Source organism: Bombina bombina, chromosome 3, assembly GCF_027579735.1.
Source record: "Bombina bombina isolate aBomBom1 chromosome 3, aBomBom1.pri, whole genome shotgun sequence".
Taxonomy (NCBI): Eukaryota; Metazoa; Chordata; class Amphibia; order Anura; family Bombinatoridae; genus Bombina; species Bombina bombina.
The window spans coordinates 1,166,342,550-1,166,361,649 of record NC_069501.1 but is presented as its reverse complement, the minus strand read 5'-3'; the positions used below and the strand labels follow the sequence as shown (position 1 = coordinate 1,166,361,649).

At 42.8% G+C, this 19,100-nt stretch overlaps 1 protein-coding gene across 1 annotated transcript in view; it reads left to right on the top strand.

Annotated features, from left to right (window-relative positions):
- YAP1 (Yes1 associated transcriptional regulator) overlaps nucleotides 1–19,100 on the top strand; it is a 473,031-nt gene that overhangs the window by 266,970 nt on the left and 186,961 nt on the right. Inside the window, exon 5 of the mRNA XM_053705585.1 lies at nucleotides 17,415–17,590. Within this exon, the coding sequence (XP_053561560.1) occupies nucleotides 17,415–17,590 (176 nt within the window). The remainder of the gene's footprint in view (nucleotides 1–17,414; nucleotides 17,591–19,100) is intronic.

Here is a 19,100-nt window from a genome sequence, read left to right as displayed (position 1 = left end):
CTGCTCTTTGATCTGGCCATGGCTCCAAGAGTGTTTATGAAAGTAGTATGAGTACTATGATGACAGTTTGGCTGCAAGGCATTGTATCGGTAGCTTTAAAACACACAGGTGGTGGTGTTGCATCTACTACGCACCCATGGGTGGTGCATACATTTTCCCAGAAGCTCTGGTTCCTCAGATTCATTTGTCCTTTCTGTGATTCATTTTAGAATTGGGTTATATGAGATGATCTCTTACAGAATAGTACACGTTCAAACTGCAACAGACATGTGCTTGCCTTACAGTTAAAGGGACATGAAACCCACATTTTTTCTTTCATGATTTAGAAAGAGAATGCAATTTTAAACCTCATTCTAATTTACTTCTATTATCTAATTTGTTTTATTCTCTTGATATTCTATGCTGCAGAGCATATCTAGATATGCTCAGTAGCTGCTGATTGGTTGCTGCACATAGAAGCCTCGTGTGATTGGCTCAACCATGTGCATTGCTTTTTCTTCAAATAAGGATATCTAAAAAATTAAGCAAAATAAATAATACAAGTAAATTGTAATGTTGTTTAAATTTGTATGTTCTATCTGAATCATGAAAGAAAGATTTTGGGTTTAGTGGCCCTTTAACTCCTCTTCCTACTGTAGTTCAGTGCATTGATGTGATAGAGCTAATGATTGTTGCCCTGGATACGGTTCCATTTGCCAGGTTTCACCTGAGACATCTTCATCAGTCACTGTTCTGTAAATGTAACAAGATACACAGGGACTTGTCTAAGTAGATCGCCCTAGATCAGAAAACAGTCCTGTCATGCAAATGCACAATTTTTTCAACTAGCTTTTGAAGGGTTAATGCAGAAAACTTGGGACTACAGAGGTAACCAAATGTTTTAACTTTGATCATCTTATTTCACAGAAATCTAGCTGCTTCAAAGTGAGTACTTTGGTCTCTGTGTCTCCATATATCCACAGTCAAATTGTTTATAGCTTTGAACCTAGTATGCGGGAGACATGAGGTGTAATGAGCAACTCTAGCCTATGAGCAGTTGCTACATAACCTGCAATATTAAATACTAATATAGCATTTTGCAGAACACAGTATAGCTATCCATAAACACATATTTTTAGGGCTTGGAAAGTCAGTTAACCAATGAGCCCAAATATGCCTAGGCGAGGGGAGGGGGCACAGTGCTACATGGAAGATTCCAGCCAGTTTAACGGGGGGTTGTATGAGGTTGTCTACGGATTGCTAATTTTGTCATAAAAAAAAATATTAAAACCTAGTATTTCATGTAGTGGTTACTATGGTCTGTTTCCCTAAGGCTAATATTTAAAATTCAAGAGGCAACCTAGGTCGGTGTGAAATACTGTAAGCTGGTCAGTTTCCAACTACCCCCTGTGACCTGGTCTGGGTATAAAATAGTGCTATTAGTCAAAATTCGACTTTACAGAGAAAAGGAACACCAGAAGGATTTGTGAATTCCCACAGTCAACATTTTACTTTGTAAGATTAGGATTTCTGTGTTTAGTAATATTTTTTTGTATAATAGTTGTTTGCAATTGTGTGTGTCAATTGTCTGGTTTAATTATGTCTTTTTATATACCATATAATGTATTTTATTTCTCTTGTAAGGTGTATCCAGTCCACGGATCATCCATTACTTGTGGGATATTCTCATTCCCAACAGGAAGTTGCAAGAGGGCACCCACAGCAGAGCTGTTGTATAGCTCCTCCCCTAACTGCCATATCCAGTCATTCTCTTGCAACTCTCAACACGCATGGAGGTGGTAGGAGAGAGTGGTGAAAAATAGTTAGTTTATTTTCTTCAATCAAAAGTTTGTTATTTTTAAATGGTACCGGAGTTGTACTATTTTATCTCAGGCAGAAATAGAAGAAGAATCTTAGCAGGTTGTAACTAAGATCCATTGCTGTTCTCACATATGTCTGAGGAGAGAGATAACTTCAGCGGGAGAATGGCGTGCAGTTTACTCTGCTATGAGGTATGTGCAGTTACAATTTTTTCTAGAATTGGAAATGCTAGAAAATGCTGCTGATACCGGATTAATGTAAGTTAAGCCTGAATACAGTGAATTAATAACGACTGGTATCATGCTTACTCTCAGGGGTAATACCCTTATAAAAATGCAATATAAAACTTTGGCTGGCATGTTTAATCGTTTTTATATATGCTTTGGTGATAAAACTTTATTGGGGCCTAGTTTTTTCCACATGGCTGGCTTTATTTTTGCCTAGAAACAGTTTCCTGAGGCTTTCCACTGTTGTAGTATAAAAGTTACAGTTGGTGCAGTTAAAATTACAAACTGTGACATCCAGCTTCCCTCAGGAGTCCCCTGTATGCTATAGGACATCTCTAAAGGGCTCAAAGGCTTTCCAAAGTTGTTTATTAGGGAAGGTAGGACCACAGCAGGCTGTGGCAGTTTGTTGTGTCTGTTAAAAAACGTTTTTTTGATCCGTTTTTGAATTAAGGGGTTAATCATCCATTTGCAAGTGGGTGCAATGCTCTGTTAACTTATTACATACACTGTAAAAATTTCGTTTTATTTACTGCCTTTTTTCACTGTTTTTCAAATTTTGACAAAATTTGTTTCTCTTATAGGCACAGTACCGTTTTTTTATATTTGCTTGTTAACTTGATTTAAACTGTTTTCCAAGCTTGCTAGTCTCATTGCTAGTCTGTACAAACATGTCTGACATAGAGGAAACTCCTTGTTCATTATATTTAAAGCCATGGTGGAACCCCCTCTTAGAATGTTTACCAAATGTACTGATTTCACTTTAAGCAATAAAGATCATATTCTGTCTTTAAAATTTTTTATCACCAGAGGAATCTGACGAGGGGGAAGTTATGCCGACTAAGTCTCCCCACGTGTCAGATCCTTTGACTCCCGTTTAAGGGACTCACGCTCAAATGGCGCCAAGTACATCTAGGGCGCCCATAGCGATTACTTTACAAGACATGGCGGCAGTCATGGATAATACACTGTCAGCGGTATTAGCCAGACTACCTGAATTTAGAGGTAAGCGAGATAGCTCTGGGGTTAAACGAAATGCAGAGCATACTGACGCTTTAAGAACCATGTCTGATACTGCCTCACAATATGCAGAAGCTAAGGAAGGAGAGCTTCAGTCTGTGGGTGATGTTTCTGACTCAGGAAAGATGATGCAACCTGATTCTGATATTTCTACATTTAAATTTAAGCTTGAACACCTCCGTGTGTTTCTCAGGGAGGTTTTAGCTGCTCTGAATGACTGTGATACAATTGCAGTGCCAGAGAAATTGTGTAGACTGGATAAATACTATGCAGTGCCGGTGTGTACTGATGTTTTTCCAATACCTAAAAGGTTTACAGAAATTATTAATAAGGAATGGGATAGACCAGGTGTGACGTTCTCTTCCCCTCCTATTTTTAGAAAAATGTTTCCAATATACGCCACCACACGGGACTTATGACAGACAGTTCCTAAGGTGGAGGGAGCAGTTTCTACTTTAGCAAAGCGTACTACTATCCCTGTCGAGGACAGTTGTGCTTTTTTAGATCCAATGGATTATTCAATAAGGTTTTATCCTACAGCCCCTTGCATGCATTGTTCCTGTCACTGCTGCTGCGGCGTTCTGGTTTGAGTCTCTGGAAGAGGCTTTACAGGTAGCGACTCCATTGGATGACATACTTGGCAAGCTTAGAGCACCTTTCTGATGCCATTGTTCATTTGACTAAACTAACGGCTAAGAATTCTGGTTTTGCTATACAGGCGCGCAGGGCGCTATGGCTTAAATCATGGTCAGCTGACGTGACTTCAAAATCTAAGCTGCTTAACATTCCCTTCAAGGGGCAGACCCTATTCGGGCCTGGTTTGAAGGAGATTATTGCTGATATCACTGGAGGAAAAGGCCATGCCCTTCCTCAGGACAGAGATTATTGCTGATATCACTGGAGGAAAAGGCCATGCCCTTCCTCAGGACAGGTCCAAATCGAGGGCCAAACAGTCTAATTTTCGTGCCTTTCGAAACTTCAAGGCCAAGTGCAGTATCAACTTCCTCTAATGCCAACAAGAGGGAACTTTTGCTCAGCCCAAGACGGTCTGGAGACCAAACCAGACCTGGGACAAAGGTAAGCAGGCCAAAAAGCCTGCTGTTGCCTCTAAGGCAGCATGAAGGAACGGCCCCCTATCCGGTAACGGATCTAGTAGGGGACAGACTCGCTTTTCGCCCAGGCATGGGCAAGAGATGTCCAGGATCCCTGGGCGTTGGAAATTATATCCCAGGGATATTTTCTGGACTTCAAAACTTCCCCCCCATAAGGGAGATTTCACCTTTCACAATTACCTGCAAACCAGATAAAGAGAGAGGCATTCTTACACTGTGTACGAGACCTCCTAGTTATGGGAGTGATCCATCCAGTTCCAAAGGAGGAACAGGGACAGGGTTTTTACTCAAATCTGTTTGTGGTTCCCAAAAAAGAGGGAACCTTCAGACCAATTTTGGATTTAAAGATCCTAAACAAATTCCTCAGAGTTCCATCAGTCAAGATGGAAACTATTCGAACCATCCTACCCATGATCCAAGAGGGTCAGTTCATGACCACAGTGGACTTAAAGGATGCTTACCTTCACATTCCGATTCACAAGAATCATCATCGGTTCCTGAGGTTTGCCTTTCTAGACAGGCATTACCAGTTTGTAGCTCTCCCTCAGAGTTCCATCATTCAAGATGGAAACTATTCGTACCATCCTACCTATGATCCAGGAGGGTCAATATATGACTACAGTGGATTTAAAGGATGCTTATCTTCACATTCCGATAACAAAGATCATCATCGGTTTCTCAGGTTTGCCTTTCTAGACAGGCATTACTAGTTTGTATCTCTTCCCTTTGGATTAGCTACAGCCCCAAGAATCTTTACAAAGGTTCTAGGGTCGCTTCTAGCGGTCCTAATGCCGCGGGGCATAGCAGTGGCCCCTTATTTAGACGACATCCTGATACAGGCGTAAAACTTCCAAATTGCCAAGTCTCATACGGACGTAGTACTGGCATTTCTGAGATCGCATGGGTGGAAAGTGAACGAGGAAAAAAGTTCTCTATCCCCACTCACAAGAGTTTCCTTCCTAGGGACACTGATAGATTCTGTAGAAATTTAAATTTACCTGACGGAGTCCAGGTTATCAAAGCTTCTAAATTCCTGCCGTGTTCTTCATTCCATTCCGCGCCCTTCGGTGGCTCAGTGCATGGAAGTAATCGGCTTAATGGTAGCGGCAATGGACATAGTACCGTTTGCACGCCTACATCTCAGACCGCGGCAACTATGCATGCTCAGTCAGTGGAACGGGGATTACACAGATTTGTCCCCTCTACTAAATCTGGATCAAGAGACAAGGGATTCTCTTCTCTGGTGGCTATCTCGAGTTCATCTGTCCAAAGGTATGACCTTTCGCAGGCCAGATTGGACAATTGTAACAACAGATGCCAGCCTTCTAGGTTGGGGTGCAGTCTGGAACTCCCTGAAGGCACTCCTTCCAATAAATATTCTGGAAGAGCGATATTCAATGCTCTTCAGGCTTGGCCTCAGTTAGCAACTCTGAGGTACATCAGATTTCAGTCGGACAACATCACGACTGTGGCTTACATCAACCATCAAGGGGGAACAAGAAGTTCCCTAGCGATGTTAGAAGTCTCAAAGATGATTCGCTGGGCAGAGACTCACTCTTGCCACCTATCAGCTATCCATATCCCAGGTGTAGAGAACTGGGAGGCGGATTTTTTAAGTCGTCAGACTTTTCATCCGGGAGAGTGGGAACTCCATCCGGAGGTGTTTGCACAATTGATTCATTGTTGGGGCAAACCAGAACTGGATCTCATGGCATCTCGCCAGAACACCAAGCTTCCTTGTTACGGATCCAGGTCCAGGGATCCCAAGGTGACGCTAATAGATGCTCTAGCAGCGCCCTGGTCCTTCAACCTGGCTTATGTGTTTCCACCGTTTCCTCTACTCCCTCGACTGATTGCCAACGTCAAGCAGGAGAGAGCATCTGTGACTTTGATAGCGCCTGCGTGGCCACGCAGGACCTGGTATGCAGATCTGGTGGACATGTCATCCTTTCCACCATGGACTCTGCCTCTGAGACAGGACCTTCTATTTTAGGGTCCTTTCAACCATCCAAATCTAATTTCTCTGAGACTGACTGCCTGGAGATTGAACGCTTGATTTTATCAAAGCGTGGCTTCTCCGAGTCACTCATTGATACCTTAATACAGGCACGAAAGCCTGTCACCAAGAAAATTTACCATAAAATATGGCGTAAATATCTTTATTGGTGTGAATCCAAGGGTTACTCATGGAGTAAAGTCAGGATTCCCAGGATATTATCCTTTCTCCAAGAAGGTTTGGAAAAAGGATGGTCAGCTAGTTCCTTAAAGGGACAGGTTTCTGCTCTGTCTATTCTTTGCACAAGCATCTGGCAGATGTTCCAGACGTTTAGGCATTTTGTCAGGCTTTATTTAGAATCAAGCCTGTGTTTAAACCTGTTGCTCCACCATGGAGCTTAAATTTGGTTCTTAAGGTTCTTCAAGGAGTTCCGTTTGAACCTCTTCATTCCATAGATATCAAACTTTTATCTTGGAAAGTTCTTTTTTTGGTAGCTATTTCCTCGGCTCGCAGAGTCTCCGAGTTATCTGCCTTACAATGTGATTCTCCTTATCTGATTTTCCATACGGATAAGGTAGTCCTACGTACCAAACCTGGGTTTTTACCTAAGGTGGTATCTAACAAGATTATCAATCAAGAGATTGTTGTTCCATCCTTGTGTCCTAATCCTTCTTCAAAGAAGGAACGTCTATTACACAATCTGGACGTGGTTCGTGCTTTAAAGTTTTACTTACAAGCTACTAAAGATTTTCGACAAACATCTGCTTTGTTTGTTGTCTACTCTGGACAGAGGAGAGGTTCAAAAGGCTTTGGCAACCTCTCTTTCTTTTTGGCTAAGAAGCATAATCTGTTTAGCCTATGAGACTGCTAGCCAGCAGCCTCCTAAAAGGATTACAGCTCATTCTACTAGAGCTGTGGCTTCCACATGGGCCTTTAAAAATGAGGCTTCTGTTGAACAGATTTGCAAGGCGGCGACTTGGTCTTCGCTTCATACTTTTTCAAAATTCTACAAATTTGATACTTTTGCTTCTTCGGAGGCTATTTTCTCTTACTTGGTGTATTCAGTCCACGGATTCATCCTTACTTGTGATATATTCTCAATCCCTACAGGAAGTGGCAAAGAGAGCACACAGCAAAGCTGTCCATATAGCTCCCCTCAGGCTCCGCCCCCCCAGTCATTCTCTTTGCCGCTCTAACAAGTAGCATCTCCACGGGGGTGGTAAAGAGTATGTGGTGTTAGATTTGTAGTTTTATTTCTTCAATCAAGAGTTTATTTTAAAATAGTGCCGGTTTGTACTATTTACTCTGAGGCAGAAAATGATGAAGATTTCTGCTGAGAGGAAAAAGATTTTAGCATGTTGTAACTAAAATCCATGGCTGTTCCCACACAGGACTGTTGAGTACCGGAGAACTTCAGTTGGGGGGAACAGTTTGCAGGCTTATACTGCTTAAGGTATGCTCAGTCATTTTTTTCTAACAAGACTTGGTAGTGCTAGAAGACTGACAGAAATCCCATGAGGGAAGGTAAGCCATTTTCTTAGACACAGTATAGAATGATGGCTTCAGTTAAGGGCTTAAATACTGGTAGACACTGTGATGGGCTAAATCGATTACTTTATTAGGGTAATCTGGTATTTATCAAGCGTTTTAATCGTTGGTAACAATTTTGTTTTTTTTTATTACGCCTGGCATATGAAAGACACCTAATTTGACTCAGGAAGGCCCCATAACTCTGGAATGAAGAGGGAGGGGGCCTCATTTTCGCGCCTCAGTTGCGCAGTTGATTTGCAAGATAGCTTCATGCAGCTTCACGTGTAGAGCCTTAAGATATTTTCTTCTGCAAATAACCCTAAAGGAAGGTAAAGCCACAGCAAAGACTGTGGCATCATACTGTAGTGGGTTAAACCGGTTATTTACTTCATTTTGCTCCAGTTTGGGCAATAAGGGGTTAATTGATTTGAAAATTTGTGTGCAATCATTTCAAAGCATTAGGATCATGTGGTGAAAATTTCATTAAGATCGGATGTTTTTTGATGATTTGGTAAAAAAGTGTGTGCGGTTTATTATTTAAAGAGACAGTAACGTTTTTTCAAAAAGTGATTTTTTTTCAATATTTTAGTGTTGTCTGAGTCTGTCAAACATGTCTGAGCCTTCAGATAGACCTTGTTCTTTATGTTCAAAAGCCATGGCAGTACCCTCATTGCATTTATGTTTAAAGTGTGCCAAAACATCTAAGCATTTTAAAGATCATCCAGTGACAATTAAAAATGCAGCCCAAGATGATTCCTTAACGGAGGGTAATGAGGATAGTCCTTCCTCCCCCCATGTGTCTACACCAGTTACGCCCGCGCAAGCGATGCCTAGTACCTCTAGCACATTGGCTCCTATTACTTTACAACAATTAGCAGCAGTAATGGATAATTCTCTTGCAGCATTTTTATCCAAACTGCCAGTTTTTCCAAAAAAGCACGATAGCTCAGTTTTAAATACAGAGGATGAGCAATCTGAAGCTTTGGATAATTTATCTGTAGTACCCTCACAAAACTCAGAAGTAGCAGTGAGGGACGGTCTGTCTGAGGGAGAAATTTCTGACACCGGAAAAGTTTCTCAGCAGGCAGAGTCAGATTCCTTAGCGTTTAAATTTAAGCTGGAACACCTCCGCGTCCTTAAGGAGGTTTTAGCTACGCTGGATGATTGTGACCCCATGGTGGTCCCTGAAAAATTGTGTAAAATGGACAGGTTTTTAGAGGTCCCTGTATACACTGAGGCATTTCCGATCCCAAAGAGGGTGGCGGCTATTGTGACTAAGGAGTGGGAGAGACCAGGTGTACCCTTTGTTCCCACCTATCTTTAAGAAAATGTTCCCCATAAACGACCCCAGGCGGGACGCGTGGCAGACGGTCCCTAAGGTAGAGGGGGCTGTTTCAACGCTTGCTAAGCGTACAACTATACCAATAGAGGACAGTTGTGCTTTCAAAGATCCTATGGATAAAAAAATTGGTCGGATTGCTGAAGAAAATTTTTGTGCAGCAAGGTTTTCTTCTTCAACCAATTGCCTGCATTATTCCGGTAACTACTGCAGCGGCTTTTTGGTTCAAAGCCCTGGAGGAGTCGCTCCAGAGGGAGACTTCATACGATGAGGATCATGGATAGAATTCATGCTCTAAAGCTGGCTAATTCTTTTATCACTGATGCCGCTTTCCAATTAGCTAAGCTAGCGGCGAAAAACTCAGGTTTTGCCATCATGGCGCGAAGAGCGCTTTGGCTCAAATCATGGTCGGCCGATGTGTCGTCCAAAACGAAACTGTTAAACATTCCCTTCAAGGGGAAAACCCTGTTTGGCCCAGAGCTGAAAGAAATTATTTCAGATATCACTGGATGCAAGGGCCATGCCCTTCCACAAGATAGGCCGTTTAAGGCTAAAAACAAGGCTAATTTTCGCTCCTTTCGCAACTTCCGGAGCGGACCTGCCACAACCTCTGCTGCCGCAAAGCAAGATAACGCTTCCCAGCCCAAAGCAACCTGGAAACCCTTGCAGGGCTGGAATAAGGGTAAACAGGCCAAGAAGCCTGCTCCTGCTACCAAGACAGCATGAAGGGGTAGCCCCCGATCCGGGATCGGATCTAGTAGGGGGCAGGCTTTCTCTCTTCGCTCAGGCTTGGGCAAGAGATGTTCCAGATCCCTGGGCATTAGAAATAGTTGCTCAGGGGTACCTTCTAGAATTCAAGGATTCTCCCCCAAAGGGAAGGTTCCACATTTCTCATTTGTCTTCAGACCAAATAAAGAAACAGGCGTTCTTACGCTGTGTAGAAGATCTTCTAAAGATGGGAGTGATACACCCAGTTCCTATTGCAGAACAAGGACTGGGCTTTTACTCAAACCTGTTCGTAGTTCCCAAAAAGGAGGGAACTTTCAGGCCAATCCTGGACCTAAAAATTCTAAACAAATTCCTAAGAGTTCCGTCCTTCAAGATTGAAACCATTCGGACAATCTTGCCGATGATCCAGGAGGGTCAATATATGACTACCGTGGATCTAAAGGATGCGTATCTACATATTCCTATCCACAAAGATCACCATCAGTTCCTAAGGTTCGCCTTTCTGGACAAACATTACCAGTTCGTGGCCCTTCCTTTCGGGTTGGCCACCGCTCCCAGAATTTTCACAAAGGTGCTAGGGTCCCTTCTAGCGGTACTAAGACCGTGGGGCATTGCAGTAGCACCTTACCTAGACGACATATTAATACAGGCGTCGTCCTTTCACAGAGCCAAGGCTCATACGGACATCGTTCTGGCCTTTCTAAGGTCTCACGGGTGGAAGGTGAACGTAGAAAAGAGTTCTCTGTCCCCGCTCACAAGGGTTCCCTTTCTGGGAACATTAATAGACTTGGTAGAAATGAAAATCTTTCTGATAGAGGTCAGGAAGTCAAAACTGTTGAATACTTGCCGAGTTCTTCATTCCATTCCTCGGCTTTCCGTGGCTCAGTGCATGGAAGTAATTGGGTTAATGGTTGCGGCAATGGACGTAGTCCCTTTTGCCCGAATCCATCTCAGACCACTGCAGCTGTGCATGCTCAAACAGTGGAATGGAGATTACGCAGATTTGTCTCCTCAAATTCAAATGGACCAGAAAACCAGAGACTCTCTTCTCTGGTGGTTGTCTCAAGATCACCTGTCTCAGGGAATGAGTTTCCGCAGACCGGAGTGGATCATTGTCACAAACGATGCCAGTCTGTTAGGCTGGGGTGCGGTCTGGAACTCCCTGAGGGCTCAGGGGCTATGGTCTCGGGAAGAATCTCTTCTCCCGATAAACATTTTGGAACTGAGAGCGATATTCAATACGCTCCAGGCGTGGCCTCAACTAGCAGAGTCCTAATTCATCAGATTTCAGTCGAACAACATCACGACTGTAGCGTACATCAATCATCAAGGAGGAACAAAAAGTTCCCTAGCGATGAAGGAAGTATCCAAGATTATGAAATGGGCGGAGGATCACTCCTGCCATCTATCTGCTATTCACATCCCAGGGGTAGACAACTGGGAGGCGGATTTTCTGAGTCGTCAGACTTTCCATCCTGGGGAGTGGGAACTCCACCCGGAGGTTTTTGCTCAGCTGACCCAGCTATGGGGCATTCCAGATTTGGATCTGATGGCGTCCCGTCAGAGCACCTAACTTCCCCTTTACGGATCCAGATCCAGGGATCCCAAGGCGGCGTTGATAGACGCATTAACAGCGCCTTGGTCATTCAATCTAGCTTATGTCTTTCCACCGTTTCCTCTTCTCCCTCGGCTAGTATCCAGAATCAAACAGGAGAAGGCTTCGGTAATTCTGATAGCGCCTGCGTGGCCACGCAGGACTTGGTATGCAGACCTAGTGGACATGTCATCGGTCCCACCATGGAAACTGCCATCGAGGCAAGATCTTCTAATTCAAGGTCCTTTCAAGCATCCAAATCTAGTTTCTCTGCAACTGACTGCTTGGAGATTGAACGCTTAATTCTAGCTAAGCGTGGTTTCTCTGATTCAGTTATAGACACTCTGATAAAGGCCAGGAAGCCTGTCACCAGGAAAATTTACCATAAGATATGGCGGAAATATCTTTGTTGGTGTGAATCCAGGAGTTACTCGTGGAGTAAGGTTAGGATTCCAAGGATATTGTCTTTTCTCCAAGAAGGATTGGAGAAAGGTCTGTCAGCTAGTTCCTTAAAGGGACAGATATCTGCTCTGTCTATCCTGTTACATAAGCGTCTGACAGCTGTACCAGACGTCCAGGTGTTTGCACAGGCCTTAGTTAGATCAAGCCTGTTTACAAGCCTGTGGCTCCTCCATGGAGTCTAACTTTAGTTCTTTCAGTTCTTCAAGGGGTTCCGTTTGAACCTTTGCATTCCATAGATATCAAGTTATTATCTTGGAAAGTTTTGTTTTTAGCAATTTCTTCTGCCCGAAGAGTTTCTGAATTGTCTGCTTTGCAGTGTAATTCACCCTATCTGGTGTTCCATGCAGATAAGGTTGTTTTGCGTACCAAACCTGGTTTTCTTCCAAAAGTGGTTTCTAATAAGAATATTAACCAGGAAATCATTGTTCCTTCTCTGTGTCCTAATCCAGTTTCTAGGAAGGAACGACTTTTACACAATCTTGACGTTGTTCGTGCCTTAAAATTCTATTTAAAGGCAACTAAGGATTTCAGACAAACATCATCCTTGTTTGTTGTCTATTCTGGTAAGAGGAGAGGTCAGAAAACGACTGCTACCTCTTTCCTTCTGGCTGAAAAGCATCATCCGATTGGCTTATGAGTCTGCTGGACAACAGCCTCCTGAATGAATTACAGCTCATTCCACCAGAGCTGTGGCTTCCACATGGGCTTTCAAGAACGAGGCTTCTGTTGAACAGATTTGTAAGGCAGCGACTTGGTCTTCGCTGCATACATTTGCCAAATTTTACAAATTCGATACTTTTGCTTCTTCGGAGGCTATTTTTGGGAGAAAGGTTTTACAAGCAGTGGTGCCTTCTGTCTAGGTTACCTGACTTGTTCCCTCCCTTCATCCGTGTCCTATTGCTTTGGTATTGGTATCCCACAAGTAAGGATGAATCCGTGGACTGAATACACCAAGTAAGAGAAAACAGAATTTATGCCTACCTGATAAATTACTTTCTCTTACAGGTGTATTCAGTCCACGGCCCGCCCTGATATTTAAGTCAGGTTCAAATTTAATTTACAATAACTACAATCACCACTGCACCCTATGGTTCTCCTTTTTCTCCTAACCGTCGGTCGAATGACTGGGGGGGCGGAGCCTGATGGGAGCTATATGGACAGCTTTGCTGTGTGCTCTCTTTGCCACTTCCTGTAGGGATTGAGAATATCCCACAAGTAAGGATGAATCCGTGGACTGAATACACCTGTAAGAGAAAGTAATTTATCAGGTAGGCATAAATTCTGTTTTTGGGAGAAAGGTTTTACAGGCAGTGGTACCTTCCGTTTAAGTACCTGCCTTGTCCCTCCCTTCATCCGTGTACTTTAGCTTTGGTATTGGTATCCCACAAGTAATGGATGATCCGTGGACTGGATGCACCTTACAAGAGAAAACACAATTTATGCTTACCTGATATTTATTTCTGTTGTGGTGTATCCAGTCCACGGCCCGCCCTGTCATTTTAAGGCAGGTATTTTTTTCATTTAAACTACAGTCACCACTGCACCCTATGGTTTCTCCTTTCTCTGCGTGTTTTCGGTCGAATGACTGGATATGGCAGTTAGGGGAGGAGCTATATAACAGCTCTGCTGTGGGTGTCCTCTTGCAACTTCCTGTTGGGAATGAGAATATCCCACAAGTAATTTATGATCCGTGGACTGGATACACCACAAGAGAAATACATTTATCAGGTAAACATAAATTGTGTTTTTTTTGTATGCACTGTGAGCCTTTTTTCAGATCAAACAGTACATTTAATCAGATCTGTCTTTGTTCTCTAGTAACTGATTTCACAGTTTTTTGAGCTTGGGAATAACTTTACCAGAATTGTGTTTGTTTGTTTTTATACATTTTATGCATGTTTATCTTTAAGAATTTTTAATTCAACAGTAATTTAGGGGTAGCCCAAACAGCCCTGAGTAGAACGTTTTTGGGTGGTGGCAGGGAATGTTCATGTTTGGGGAAATATAGGCAGGAATTTGGGAATTAATGTGGGTTGGCTATTATGACCTTGTAAGGATGTGGCATAAAGCAGCTGGAAACCCTATGAGTTTTACTCCTTCATGTCTCCACTCTCCCTGTTGTCACAGCTTGGCAAGTAGCTCTGTCTGTGGCAAACTGGTAACAGAGGTGGATATTTGCAAACATTGATTTCCATCTTAATGGGTGGAGAGTCAACTGCTTCATTCATTACTTGTGGGAATTAAGAACCTGGCCACCAGGAGGAGGCAAAGACACCCCAGCCAAAGGCTTAAATACCTCCCCCACTCCCCTCATCCCCCCGTAATTCTTTGCCTTTCGTCACAGGAGGTTGGAAGAGAAGTGTGGGAAGATTCGGAGTAGTCTCTTATGGAGGGTAGTACTCTTCGGAATGGAGTTTTAAGTAGTCCTGTCAGCCTTTCAGTGAGAGCATGGGTGAAAGTTAGAGTCCGGAGATGCAGGGAGAGTCTTTCTGTGAAACCATCCCGACTCAGATTAACAGCTACTTAAGCAATCGGCATTGACGAGTTTCGCTGCCTGCTTTCTACACTCAAGTCCATGTCGGGAGCGATGCTACTACCCTGTCACACTTGAAAGGCTGTGTTCCTGTTCCAGGGCATAGATTCTGGTAAGATTGTTTCATTTATACACATATGATAACGCAAGTAGACAGGGTCACAGTGTGTCTCTCTTTATCTGTATAGAATCAAGGGGGGGGGGGGGAGATTTAGGCATAAAATTCTTTATTGTATTTTGATGCTGCGATATTATATGAACGGGGGGGAGATTTAGGCATAAAATTCTTTATTGTATTTTGATGCTGCGATATTATATGAACGGGGGGGGGGATTTAGGCATAAAATTCTTTATTGTATTTTGATGCTGCGATATGTGAGATGAGACTCTAGCAATGTGCGAACAGTCAGGTTTTCTTGAGAGATCGGTGAGGCCTCTTTTTGGCGCATTTGTCTCTATATTGCAGGGGCGGTCATGCATGGTACTCCATGTGACCGGGTGTGGCCTCTTTTTAACTTCCTCTTTCTTGATCGGCGGTTGGTTGCAGGAGACGAAACGATTTCTCTGTGGTCCGGGTCATAGGAGGTGGTGAGTGCCCTGGCCATTGGGATATAAAGGTGCCATTTAATTCTATCTAGTCCGTAATAAAGGCACAAGCTATGGAGTACTCTGTTAGAAGGTACTCCCTCTTTAACCAAATCTAATACCTGTATTTATTGCTCAACTCTGTTCCACATGCTTTGATAAAATTGCAATATCTAAAAAGAATAAGATATTTAGTATAACTGAGCTGTCCACCTCTGAGGGTTCTCTGTCCTCCGAGGTGCTTTCCCTACATTCATCTCCAATTACACATGCAGCTCCCCAGAGCACTAATCCTCCCGTGGGAGGGGCCCTTTGGCCGCCAGATTTCGCTGATCAGTTGCAAACTGTGGTCTCTGAGGCCTTCAATGCCTTACCACACCCTGCTAAGCGCAAGCGAAAGGTGAAACATAGCTATCCGTCCCAGGGGTCATCTACTCAGTTGGATGTCTCTGACAGATTATGCGCTGATGAAGACGACTCCGACTCCTCGGAGGACGCTCTTTCTGGGTCGGAATCAAGGACATCTAGACTTCCAACTGCGGAAGAGCCTGACTTTAAGTTTAAAATGGAGCATTTGCTTGCTATGTTGGAGGTTCCAGAACCGAAACTTCCGGAGGAACCTTCGATCCCTAAGCTAGATAGGGTCTACAAGGACAGGGTGGTGAACGAATGGGAGAAACTTTTAGTCCTTTTCTCCCTCTACTTCTTTTAAAAAACTGTTCCCCTTTCCAGACTCACAGCTTGAGCTGTGGAGGGGCCATCCTTTAGGTGGATGGAGCTATCTCCACGCTCACTAAGCGTACAACTATCCCACTCAAGGATAGCTAGTCGTTCAAAGAGCCCATGGATAAAAAATTAGAATCCATGTTGAGAAAACAGTTAAATACAAACAGGGTTTGTATTTAACTGGCAGTGGCGGTCGCTGCGGTGGCTGGAGCTGCTACCTACTGGTTTGATGCTCTGTCAGCTATGGTTGAGGTGGAGACTCCCCTCAAGATACAGGAAAGAATTAAGGCCTTTAATTGTGACTAATTTGTTTATCTGTGATGCAAATATGCAGATTATTCACCTGAATGCCAAGACATCAGGGTTCTCTGTTCTAGCCCGTAGGGCTTTGTGGTTAGTCATGTTCTGCTGACATGACTTCCAAGTCTAGATTACTATACCTCCTGTTTCAGGGGAAAGTTCTTTTTGGTCCAGGCCTGGACTCTATTATATCCACGGTCACGGGAGGCAAGGGTGCTTTCCTACCGCAGGATAGGAAGAATAAGCCTAAGGGATCTACTTTTCGCCCTTTCGTTCGTACAAGTCCCATCGCCAGCAACCTCCTGCGAAACCCGAGCAGTCCAAGGGATCTTAGAAACCTGCTCAATCTTGGAACAAAGACAAGCAGAGCAAGAAGCCCGCCAAGACAAAATCGGCATGAAGGGGCGGCACCCGATCCGTCTCCGGATTGCGTAGGGGGCAGACTATCGCTTTTTACGCGGAGGCTTGGATGAGAGACGTTCAGGATCCTTGGGTTCTGGAGGTCATTGCCCAGGGGCAGATTCCTTCTGTCAAACCTATCTTCAAGTCCAGAGAAAAGAGACGCCTTTCTAGAGTGCGTGAGGGATCTCTCCTCTCTTGGAGTAATTGTACCAGTACATCTAGCGGTAAAAGGTCTGGTGTATTATTCAATCCTTTTCGTGGTCCCAAAGAAGGAGGGCACGTTTCGCCCGATTCTGGACCTAAAGTGCCTAAACAAATTTCTGTTGGTCCCATCGTTCAAGATGGAGACGATCAGGTCCATTCTGCCCCTAGTTCAAGAGGGACAGTTCATGACTACAATAGATTTGAAGGATGCTTACCTTCACATGCCAATCCACAAGGATCACTTCAGATTCCTAAGATTTGCATTTCTAGACCAACACTTCCAGTTTGTGCCCCAAGAGTCTTTACAAAGGCAGAACATTTTATATTTAAAAATATTATACTGCCCCTGGCTACTTTTTAACCCCCAAAATGTTCTGTTTATAACACTGATTTAAGATGCCACTTTGGAGACTTACTCACACCTTCACTCCTGTAAGTGTGGTATACAAACGAACTACTATATTGGCAAACATGGAAAAATTATGGTAGAGCAAATAGAAATGCAATTACAGCTAGCTACAGTCATTTTACATTTAGACAAGAAAATTAAGGAACCCGCTAAGGGCATTTATTTGTTAGCTGATAATGTTCTTAAAAATATGATTTAAGTATACTGTTCTAAAATCTTTGACTCCTAAATTTTTTCTGACCTGTTTTTTTTTCCTTGCTGAAATTCCATTTGAAATGTGTACCTTATGAAATATTATATTACATTCCATCTTTGTCTGTAAAGAAAGTAGCAAGCAGTGTTTCTCCATAGCTTATTTTAATTATTTTGTGTTATTTTGTGTAATTTCCAATCTTTATGCTGGAAAATATGGTACTTTGAGTTACAATAGATAATGTTTTATTTTTCAGCTATGAATCAGAGACTCAGCCAAAATGCCCCAGTGAAATCCCCACCTCCACTAGCCCCACAGAGCCCCCAAAGTGCAGTAATGGGAGGAGGTGGCAATCAGCAGCAGATAAGGCTCCATCAACTTCAAATGGAAAAAGAGCGCCTCAGACTCAAGCACCAAGAACTGCTTCGGCAGGTGAGGCCACAGGTTAGAAACTGCTCTTTGTTTTTCTTTATATGTTTGTCTTGTCTTTGGTGTGTTTGATAAAAATATCAATACTAGTTGCTATCATGCTTGCTATTGAATGTACCTAATTTCGTTTAAAGGGCATCCAGTTTTGAATACTGAAGAGTATAGCAATGTGCAGTGCATGGAATATTTTGGGTTTATTTGGGTTTGGTTTAATTTGCACCTTTATTTTACTATGGTTTCTGAGTTGTTTGGTGTAGCTCCATAAATACTGTACCCTTAACATATCTTAGATTGAGTATTACTTCTTTCTTTTATAATATTGTTTTAAGTCCTAAAGCTATGTAGTGTAGCTTTGATAGCAGTAATAGTATAGCACTCTGGTGTGACTGAACTAATTTCTAATAAAGCATTCCTTGGAGGAGATCAGAATCACTTGAGCCTTTTAAGGACCACAAACATATTTTTCTTTCCTATGACATGGAGAGTCCACAACGTCATTCCAATTACTAGTGGGATATTCAACTCCTGGCCAGCAGGAGGAGGCAAAGAGCACCCCAGCAAAGCTGTTAAGAGTAACTTCCCTTACCCATAATCCCCAGTCATTCTCCTTGCCTCTGTCAATGGAGGATGTGCAACGTTGGTGTCTGAAGATATTTAATCCTTTTATTTGTACTTTTCCCTGCAAGCAAGTATTGGGGTCTAGCTGTGCCCATGTCAATCTCTTTAGTAAGAGTAGTGGTGGCTTTTAGCAGTTAAAAGCCAGCGAGGAAGTCTTTGTTTACTTTTAACAATTTGCTACCCCTTTGTAGAAAGCCAGAGTTGGTTACTCTGTTCTTTCATTTCCTACAGATCCATGACAGGGAGTGAAGTACCTGCCACACCTATCATGCAGTCGGATCTAAGGTAAGTGCCTTTGCCTTCTAGGTACAGAAGGACAGCAGCACTTAAGAGGTTAATCCTCATTTTCAGATCCTTTCTGGGACATAATAATCCTTATCAGTTAAAGGAACACTGAACCCAAATTTTTTCTTTCGTGATTCAGATCGAGCATGCAATTTTAAGCAACTTTGTAATTTACTGCTATTATCACATTTTCTTCATTCTCTTGGTATCTTTATTTGAAAAGCAAGAATGTAAATTTAGATGCCAGCCCATTTTTGGTGAACAACCGGGGTTGTTCTTGCTGATTGGTGGATAAATTCACCCACCAATAAACAAGTGCTGTCCAGGTTCTCAACCAAAAATTGACTGGCTCCTTAGCCTAGATGCCTTCTTTTTCAAATAAAGATAGCAAGAGAACGAAGAAAAATTGATAATAGGAGTAAATTAGAAAGTTGCTTAAAATTGCATGCTCTATCTGAATCATGAAATAAAAAATTTGGGTTCAGTGTCCCTTTAAGCATTCATATTGGGGGCAATATATTTGGCACTTATAATACAGTATAGCTCTTATAATAGAGTATGAGACTTAGGCTAAGGGGTTAATGGTAAAAGATATCCTTTATTATATAAC